This window comes from Anneissia japonica, unplaced genomic scaffold (assembly GCF_011630105.1).
Source record: "Anneissia japonica isolate Jap-2015-1 unplaced genomic scaffold, ASM1163010v1 scaffold287760_len733007_cov179, whole genome shotgun sequence".
NCBI lineage: Eukaryota > Metazoa > Echinodermata > Crinoidea > Comatulida > Comatulidae > Anneissia > Anneissia japonica.
In genome coordinates this window covers 337046-347987 of record NW_022699005.1, presented here as the reverse complement: position 1 = coordinate 347987, position 10942 = coordinate 337046, and the positions used below count along the sequence as shown (strand labels likewise).

Sequence of the window (10942 nt, the reverse complement as noted above, 5' to 3'; positions counted from 1 at the left end):
CCACCCCTTGACAAATGCATCCTCTGAAAGTGCCTAAATTTCTCAAATTCTTTGCTCGTATTTCTTGTTACGGTAGGCCAATTTCCTCTATAAATTGCACATTTTAGGTAGTTTCATCAATTCCGACGAAATTAGAATTAAAAACACAAAAGTATTTTGCGCGCATTTTTTAGGGCTTTTTTAGGATTATCCTTTTAAGTTATTTAAACACATAGGCTTAATAATAGTCCCAAACTCAAGAAAGACAAATTTAAGATCGTTTTAACCTAAAAGAAGGGCCTCAATAATATGTATTGATGGTGAAAGAATATGTTTGTAATAAATAAAACCATGATGAAAATGCATATACTGTATTTAGTTTCAAACACACGTGTGTGGCCTATATTATAAATATGATAAGCCCTACCGTATGTCATATTGTTTTCTATATGGGGAGTGGGGTGGGGTAGGTATGGTAAATTACTAACCGGGAAAACAACTACCGTACCCACTCTGACCCAACCAAGACCCCTGTTACACGCCTGGTGTTGGCGCCAATGTGTGCCCTTGTGCGGACAGGGGATGTGCCCCCCTCTGAAGCTGGAATTCTTGTTTTTGCAAAATAAATTGATGCAATTTTTGCTATTATAGGCCTAATCAATAAATTCCTCATCAACCTATATATGCTTAAACATTCTTGGAATTGACATAACATTACTGATGTCGTACACAACCTTGAGTGTAAAATGTGGCTTTATTTGCAAGCACATCTAACATCTAAGGAAAGAAGAGCTTAGATTGCTACCAGATAGAATAATTTTGTTATCAACATTAATAAATTATGCTAATTTTCATCAAATATTGGAGGGGGGGGGATGATACAATGGACCATCCCCCCCTTGTCGAATATTGGGGGAATATATCCTTGCCCAAGGACACAAGCGACTTGCACAGCGAGAGTTTTGAACCCCCGACCTCGAGGTTGGGAGTCCAAACCACAACCGATAAGCCAACCATTTCCACTCTTAGAATTTGAATATAATTTTCATTTTGCTCCATTTTTAAAAATATTTTAAATCCGTAGACCAAGCTTGTAGGATATCAGATTGTTCTTGCATTGTGGTGTAACGGTAATGCTTTGGTAGCGACAGTGTAGCAACTTTAATATAGCAACAAATATGCTCTTTGTAAGTATTATTCTGCCTACGCATACCTGTTTGTTTGTTTGTTTGTTTGTTTGTTTTTTCACACAAATAGAAAACATTCACATTTGAAATTGGAGGAATATCTGTACATTCAATTGTGGAAAAAAATAGCTCATCCATCCACGCTTTTTAAGTTGGCAATTGAAATGAAAAACAGGTCAAGAAAAGATTGCTGACATGTCTAGCCTAGACTTACGTTTTCTGAACTTTGAACTGTCAAGCCGGATTTACTCTTACGCCTTACGAGTGACACGATAACTAAATGTCTACACATGCAATAGACACATAAACCAGGTTATGTGGTACTGGCAGGAGCAGTTTGAACACTGTGCACGACTGGCTCTCTGTATCAAATGGTTATGAAAAAGAGCCTTGGGTAGTTCTCATGAAATTAATATCACTTACATAAATCCTATCTGATTACTGTATAGATAACTAAATTTGAATTAAATGTTGTTTCATTGATCGACATACATCCATTACCTTTCTCTTTTATCACTAAACAAATGTTTATATTACAGATTACTGGTACTTCTTCTCGATGAACCAGGTAATAAAGACATTGTCATGTCGTCGACTGTCTCACGGATTTCTAGCGTGCGGTCTCGAAGTTCTTGTACGTTTGTATCTAGATCTGTAGTTTTATTATACACATCATCCACTTTCTGCAACTGTTCTCGAATTTCATTGTATCGTGTGTTAAGCGACACGAACGCCTTTTCTTGGTTTGTCAACATCTTAAATGTTTCGTACCTGAAGAAATAAAATGATACATAATACTGATGAATACAAATAATAACAATAATAATAATAATAATAATATATATAGCACACAAGGTATAAGAGACAGGCACTGAGCTGAGCATTTTTTATTTAAATTCAATGTAGATTGAAATGATATATATATATCTATATGTATATATATATATAAATATTGTACCTTTCTTGGATGATTAAAATATATAATACATTCTTATGGAAATCACTCCTGGTAACCAGGTTCGGAATTAAGGCGATTGTTTTTAATTAATAATTTAAATATATATGTCATTTAATATATGTCATAAGCATCTTGTATGATATATAAATAAATTGAGAAAAATCTACTACAAAAATTATATAAATTGATTACAAGCCAATTTAAGGGACTATGCAAAAGAATACATAACATGTATTATTTAACTTCCATTAATTGACGAAAAAAAAACAAGGCAATAACTTTCCGAAATATATAAATTAGGCAAAATCAACAATGGAATTTCAAAACTGTGTTTAACCGTATACTTTATTGTTTGTTTTTCTAGAAACATTGAACATCTCGATGGATGCACATTTAATATATCAGCAGCAGCATATTACATTTCCTGTAGTCCTTGTCTACAGGCTATCAACAATTGAATAATTGCCCCTGAAGGAGATAAGAATAAAGTACATATTTAGTCCAGAAATACCACAATCGATTATTTATAGTCTCAAATGATTATACCCAAAATTACAAATTAAATAGAGGAATTGCTAATGTAAATCATTGCGCTCGTGATTTTTTTTTTATTGCAGGAAAGATATCGGATTTTATTGCATACGTTACTCTCTCTCTCTCTCAAAAAAAGATTATTATTGCTGAGTATCGGTGATAGGATAATAGACATTCTTGTTTGCCGTATGGTTAAAGCAGTATCTGACAACGTGCTTTTATTTAGCTGGTTCGTCTAAATAAAAATGTGGATATATTTTTTGTATATCCATTCCCCTTGATTCTGTTTTTCAATGGAATGTAAGTACCTTTGTAGGATACTGGTTCTATGCAAGATCTATGCATATGTAGGCTGATATGGCGAATTTTCGGCTGAAGTTGGACCTGATTCTCCAATCCTTTAAAACGTTTACAAAATATATTTCTCTATAGGCAAAGTCTGTGCATAGCAAGATCCTAGTAAAATCATCATGTTACAATCTGGGATAGGTGAGTTTCGTCGTTAAAACTGATGAGTGAATCACCATCAAATAAAAAAATCTTCTTAAACTTCCATTACTCCGACGCTAAGTCTGAATTATTCTGTTTTAATTTATTATAATAGCAAATACGTCAAAAAAGAAATTGTTTTTCAACCTATAAGAAGAAAATTACCTGAAAACAGCTAGATCATTCTTTATGTTTATGACATCTGCCCTGCTTACACCTGCCTCCGTATCACCAGTAGTGGTCGTTTTTTCTGTAATGTATCTGGTAACGAGTTGCTTAATAATCAACTAATGGTAAAGGGAAATTAACCAAACTGATAATGATGATGATGATGACGATAATAATAATAATAATAGTAATAATAATAATAATAATAATTAATAAAATAATTATCATCAGGTCCAAAGATTATCGTAAAATAAAGGCTTCGTCTAATAAATCCAAGTGTTATGCATTTACGCTTACGCCTCTAACTCGAAAAATACCTAGGGAACACGCCACTGGCTATGAAACCTTGAGGGGTTATCCCATAATTGTAAGTGTTCGCATTCAAACAAACCTATCCAGATATTATCCGAGGAGAGAAATAGCATCTGCCTTTACCTTGCTTAATGGCACACGTGCTCGATAACCTTAAAGCAACTGTTCTCTGCCTAATGCTAAGCTAGGCCGGTGTCCTAACCTGATCATTTTGGAATGTTTTGTTTATGTTCTATAGGCTAAGCCTAATAAGGATTGGCGTTGCTCCTTTCAGGAAGCAAATCTGATACAATGTTAGAAATGAGGCAAGAACACTATGACTATGAGGAGGGTTTCTTAATCACTACTAAGGCATATGCCACAATTAATCACTATTCTTTTGAACTGGGGACCTTTACGGTTGTTAGACGTGTTGTATCAATATATTCCCTAAAGGGACATTACGTCAATTATCACTCATTCATTGATTGCAATATCAAAAAGTAAAATATTTTGACATGCAGATAGAGTGTGATGATATACGAGTATAATATTTGACGACACTTATCATTAAACTGAACAAAGGCAGAATGACATAATGTTAGTAGGTCCAAATGAATATCTGACAATTTAGCTTAACATCAATAGTAAAATCATTGGAGATTATTTTACATCGGTTTCATAATATTGTATGGTTTCAGGTGTCAGGAAAGTATAATTGATAATTATTATTGATAATAATTATAGTACAGTATAATAATAATATGTAATATTTTTTAGTAAGGATTAGTGTAAGCTATTTCTTTATTTAGTTTAACAACTTGCTCATTCCCATACATTTAATTCCACTAAGTATTGTAGTAGCATCATTCGTAGGAGTAGTTGTAGTAGCAACAGAAATAGCAGCATTAGCAGTAGTAGTAGTAGTAGCGTCAGCAGCAGTTAGCAGCAGCAGCAGCAGTAGCAGCAGTAACAGTAGCAGCAGCAGTAGCAGTAGTATCAGCAGCAATAATAGGAGTATTAATAGTAATATTAGGCCTACATATGCATACTTACAAGGTACTGTTGCTCGGCACTTTGAACGTCCCTGTGTTTACTCTGAAAATAAAAGCACGTAAACAAATAATATTCTAATGATCCAACTATGACTCAGCGGATGTCAATATAGAGGTATGAAAGGCGGAGTGAAAGAGTGTGCCAGTGGGGGAAGAGAGGTGTTGTAAAGTCACATTTGCAACAATATTTATTCAACCAATATTTTTCTCAAAAAACTTGTAACAGTGAGAATTAAAAAAAAACAAACAAAGAAGACCAAAAAGAAAAAACAACTAAATTTGACTGGTACGTATAGTTGATAACATTTATGTTGAGCATAATTTCCATACTTTGTGAGGAGCCTCTGTGGTAAATATTGAATAAAAAGTATCATTCTGCTGATTTACAAAAGATTAAATACACTTCGGTGAGAGGGTAATGAAAAACAGAGTGCATTAATTTGGAGAATTTTTTTCCAAGTGACCAAAACAAACATGGACGTTTTGGCAGTTATAGAAAACACTTGCCTTAATATAATTCAGATCAAAATCATAAATTAATAATTATTATATTTATCCGCCAAATCTGTGAAAAATGTTGTTGACGAAAATAAAAATTAAAAAAAAAATGGTTATGGTAGTTCAATTTCCACAAGCCAATTATATTTATTTTCTCGGTGACGCTAATAGTGTAGTACGTACAGAGCCAATTTGTTATGTTTTTTAGAATTTTGCCATTTTTTCTATTTGTCTGGGCGTCCACTGAGTTACATCCATTTGGATGTACGTTGGCATGCATTACCGCGGGACATCCGAATGTTCATGTCCCTTACATTATTGGTCAGTTGTTAAGTGTAATTGGCATTCCTGAATTGGCGACGGGTGTGGATGTTCATGTACGCTAATTATTTCTACAAACATGCATTCGACACTTTGAATGTACTGGCTCGACCTTGCATAAGGCAATTGTATTAATCGTTACGGAGCACTATTTTTAAGGTAGTGTTACGCATTACGGCACAGTCAATCGAGAATTCACAGTTAATGACTGCAACATTTTTTTATTAAACTTTTCAATCTTCAAATCTGGGTTTGGCTTAAGTTATTCAGAGAAGACTTGATACTTTCTATTGGAGTTACGTAAATCATTACTAGAATTACTATAAACTGCTCATTATAATTAATTATTATGTCCATCCCAAATAACTATACTTAATCTCTTACAATAAAATTATATTTTATATAAAAATTATACTTAGGCCTAATTGAAATTGAAGGCAGTTGTTCTTGATTCAAATATTATCTTCACGTTTTACACAACTTTAATCAAGGTTACAATAAAACGATAGCATGTGGTAGACTTGAAGCCGCTTATGATATAATGAAAGAGCTTATTTTATTAACTTTACTGGCACACTGCCACATCAAAACAAAATCGCCACAGTTTCTAGTAGGAATTAGATGTAATTATTGTTACACTAATTTTAATCAGTTTTAACATTTCCAGATTCAGCTACTCAAAGGAGACGGTCAAATGACATAAGAATGACAATAATTATTAGAAATAATGCATGGTGTTAGACGAGCAGCTTACATACGAAGAACATGCATTGGCTTCTTCTAATTAGCTTCATAGAATCAATTTCAGCATCAAAACAACGTCGCCGTTCCCTCATTTAAATAGTTTTCCATTAATAATCTACTCAAGTCCTAGCGGTTTGACGTCATTATATTGTCCTACGTTAAAATTACAATAAAACTAATACGAGTTGTATAATCGCCTCGATATAATTACTTCGTATATCTTTCCTACCTGATTACGCCTTCGGTAAGCGGCACGGGTGATGCACCACTCGAATCTAAGGTTATGCCAGAACACTCGCATCCATTTCACGGATGGTATCACGTTGAATGGCGGTGGAACTGTATCCCTCAACTGTAGAAACCTTCCCCACATTTTCGCGCGAGCAAACTTCCATTCTGTATCTGAATTTTCCTATAGTATATAATATAGATGCAACATTTAAAAGCAACACTAAAATCAAATAAGAATTCTAGTAAATTGACTGGTCGAATTAGCAAGTGAACGTTATATTGTAAAGAAAACAGTATAAACTAATCTAGTAATATTATCACACTAGATCAGCTAACGATGTAGACACTTAGTAATGTCTGCACATATTAACATGACAAGAAATGCATCAGAAGGCGTCATTGTTTATTGAATCTGTCATCAGAATCCATTATGTGCGAAACGCATCCGCTCATTAAGTTCAGCAATACATTGGACAATACGGCATGCCTCGAGCATAAAGGTCGATAGAAATGTGCGCGTTAAATTTCATTTGGTATTACAATAATTATTATGTCATTATTATCATTTTTGGCGTTTGTATTAGCCTTTTCACATGTAGATTCTGCTATTGCTTAGCTTTCAACCCATCACCAGAAAGTCTCTCTACCCAAAACATATAAGTATTTTACTGTTTTGGAATTCCTGCAGATATTATTCTACTGAAGCCAATTGAAGCAACTCAATCGAAATGTTGCGATATTCTCTGCGGACAACAGTTCTTTTCAGAGCTACAGTATCTACGTTGTGTACCGCAAGCAGTAATATNNTATATATATATATATATATATATATATATATATATATATATATATATGTATATATATATTATTATATGTTTGTCGTATACGGTAGCGGATCATGCAAACATCGCGTCACATCAAAACACCGGTCATTGGATGGAACATCTATGTAACACCCAGCTTTCTAGGGGTGGGGTCATACAGCAATAGGGCGCCTATTTGAACTAATATCAGCGAAACCTAACAGGTACTCATTTATATTTCTGGGTAACAGACACTTTAATTTAGTTTATGTACTTTAATGGTATGTACCTACTGATTGATGGAGGTTACAATGATTAATGCAACTTTTCATTTTCTCCAAGCAATCAATTGGTGGAGCACCATTCCTGAAAGTACATTACACTGCATTAACAGTCGTTGCCTTCAAGGTACTCATTTAGTCAGATTCATCGGTTATTTTACTTCCAATTTTTTAAAGAGTTCTTTTAATTTGAAAAAAAATGTATTATTGTGAGATTGTTGTGAAACAATCGAATACAAATGCTTCAGTTTGTAAATAAAGCAACTAAATTAATATAGCAAAACATTGACAGCAACAGGGTCAGTGCTAAGATTATAAGTGGATCGCAGTGAGTGCCCCCCGGCTTAAGATTAACACAAGCGAAATGGACATACGTTTTAATGGTTAATGCAACTTTTCATTTTCTCCAAGCAATCAATTGGTGGAGCACCATTCCTGAAAGTACATTACACTGCATTAACAGTCGTTGCCTTCAAGGTACTCATTTAGTCAGATTCATCGGTTATTTTACTTCCAATTTTTTAAAGAGTTCTTTTAATTTGAAAAAAAATGTATTATTGTGAGATTGTTGTGAAACAATCGAATACAAATGCTTCAGTTTGTAAATAAAGCAACTAAATTAATATAGCAAAACATTGACAGCAACAGGGTCAGTGCTAAGATTATAAGTGGATCGCAGTGAGTGCCCCCCGGCTTAAGATTAACACAAGCGAAATGGACATACGTTTTGGATTCGACAGTGACCCAAAGGTTGGGGGACCTAAACTACAACCAGTGTGCCAGTTGCTTGCTCCTATTTTACGTTATAATAACGTTAAAGTTTGGTGCAGTTTTTTTTTTTTTAATACGTTAGTTGGACTTTGTTTTTTCCTTTATGTAACTTGATAATAACAATAACTTGACTAAAGCCAGATAACAACATCAGAAGGATCGTTCATCTTGCGTTTGTGTTAGCGTACTGATGAACTAGAATATAAATCAGGAGTTGTTTGGGTCTGAAAGAGTAAGCCTACACTTAATTTAATATTTTAACCCATTTGTTTACGTTAAACGCTGTTATTTATCATTTTAACACTGCAGTTTTGGAAAATTCAGGGAGTTTTATAAGTCCTATAGGGCTATATATATTACGTGAGTTCAGCTAAAACTTCAAATCCTAAAAAAACTTTAGCACGTAAAGTACAAATATACGATGAAGCTCTGCAGAATATAGTAAATACATATGTATTTTATTGCGCAATATATAGGCCTATGTAGGCGTATAGTTATTGTGTGCATAGGCCTATGTGCACTGAAGTAACTGGACCGTACCGCGGGGCGAATTCATAATCGAACAAATGTACTTTTTGAAATCCGATTATTGCCTTGGCCCTCAAACTGTAAGTTGAAACAAATGGAAGACCACATGTACTTTACTCGACACTTTAGTGGATTAAACTTTACATTCGACCCTTGCATATACGCATGTGTTACCACTGTGAAGAACATCATGTTATTAACTATAATAGCGTAACAATGTCACAAGTGCGAAGAAGCATTTTATATAATTATAATATGTTGCTTCAAAACAGGCCTTCTTACTTAAAGGGTACGTTGGACCCAATGGTCCCACCTCACACTGCTTCATAATTTAATATTATGTATTGTATGGTATGCTATGAGTATATGCTGAATTAGAGTTCATGGCATCATGAAGAAGTCACTCAAATCCTCAACAAAGTCGGTAGTAGACAAACGGGGCGATAACCAATAACTGCCCTTCAAGAACAACATTTATATTGATGAAATGTTAGCAAGTGTCCAGGGAAAATAAATAGAGTTTATGGAGAGCTGAACAATTTTGGAAAGCGTATTGGAGTAGCACTAGTACTTTTCTTCTTTTGTATTATTCATATGAAATCAACGTTAGGTGGGTAGTATGGCCACTAAAAACATGTCATGGTGGTATCTTCATCCAGGTGTTGGAGTCCCTGTTCGCCTTTGAGCGGTCTGAAGTCAGGGCAGTGGTAGATGATGTGGTCGATTGTATGTGGTCTGCCACATTGACACATACCAGAGCTGGCAGATCCGATCTGATGGAGGGAAGAGACACAGCCGCCCCAGCCAGATCTGAGACGGTTAAGTCGGACCGTGCCTCACGTGGTAGAACCCAGCCTGGATGTTTGGACAATGGATTTTTGTTTTTATGAAATTGTGAAGTCTTGTTGAAGGTTCTGGTAATATCTCCTTCGAACTACTTGAGGGAAGAAAAAATGGCGAAGAGTGGTGATACGTATTGCCTCTGAGGCAAAGTGTTTACGGTTTAGTCTATTTCCAATGGCAGGATAATGAATGGAGGTAGTAAGCTGTCTGGGTTAGGTCCTTTCTGAGCAAGATTAACAATAATATACTCCCGTCGAATCCTTCGAAGAGCGATACAAGAGAAAGGAAGAAAACCTATTTAACAGATGAATACACAATTATTGCTTTTTCCATATAGATTGCTGATCTTGATGTGGACATATTTGTCAACCTTATCTAATTTTTAAAAATGTTTAAGTGTCTTTAGCTTGAGCTGTTGTTTTCCTTTTCTTTCTTTAGTATAAAATTGACTGTACCACTTTCTTGTGTGCTACTACAAAATTAATGATCTTCTCACTAACGTTATAATTAACCAATAAATAACAGGGGCAGATCCAGAGACGTCCAAAAATAAAAAGGAAAAATAAAAAGGGTGGGGGGGGGGAGCCCGAATGGAGCCGAAAGTGGGGCCGATCGAGATAACAATACCCTAGGGGTCCGGGGCATGACCTCGCGATATTTCTGTGTTCTACACGCCTGAAAATAACCTCTGAGGCCTGTTGGGCGATCTTTTTTTTTTCTTTTTCTTTCTGCCCGCCACCTCCTCTAAATCCGCCCCTACATAAATACGATAATAGGAAAAAATCCGGAACCCCTCTTTTAGCAAACAAACCTGTACAAAAATTCATTCACACAGTTTGCTATCAATTAGGCGGCCTTAACAAGCACGATTAAGTGTTACGGGGAAGAAATATCCTTCATGATTGACAAAGCTCTTCTGGCGCATATAGTATATATTTTTTAGTCCATAAATCACTATTAACGCTTGTACAATCACCAATAATAGCACTGTGTAATTTCACTAATGGCTTTAACCAATGTGCGTATGCATAATACTTACTTCTACTCGTGTATATGTATTGCTCATCATAGCGATGAGAGCGTTTAGTAACACCACAACAGCAAATAACAGGTAAAAGGCAAACAACAGGGTGCCGATGCTTTCAGTGAAGGCGTGGTCTGCGTCGTTTAGCTGGACAATTGTGACTCCTTGTAGACCGAAAAGCGTCCAAAATAGCGTCAGCAAAGATTGCCAAATACTAAGCATAATAAATATATATAT

At 35.0% G+C, this 10942-nt stretch overlaps 1 protein-coding gene across 5 annotated transcripts in view; it reads right to left on the bottom strand.

Moving 5' to 3' along the window:
• The window catches only part of LOC117102802 (short transient receptor potential channel 4-like), a 24737-nt gene that overhangs the window by 1428 nt on the left and 12367 nt on the right, over positions 1 to 10942 (bottom strand). For 3 of the 5 annotated variants that reach the window (XM_033243218.1, XM_033243217.1, XM_033243219.1), the window contains 5 exons: positions 10721 to 10919; positions 6454 to 6636; positions 4663 to 4704; positions 3313 to 3434; positions 715 to 1937 (listed from right to left, as the gene is read on the bottom strand). In XM_033243218.1, the coding sequence (XP_033099109.1) occupies positions 1700 to 1937; positions 3313 to 3434; positions 4663 to 4704; positions 6454 to 6636; positions 10721 to 10919 (784 nt within the window). In that variant the 3' untranslated portion in view covers positions 715 to 1699. Of the gene's footprint in view, positions 1 to 714; positions 1938 to 3312; positions 3435 to 4662; positions 4705 to 6453; positions 6637 to 10720; positions 10920 to 10942 lie in introns of those variants that run through there. The other 2 variants (XM_033243220.1, XM_033243221.1) reach the window with 2 other exon arrangements.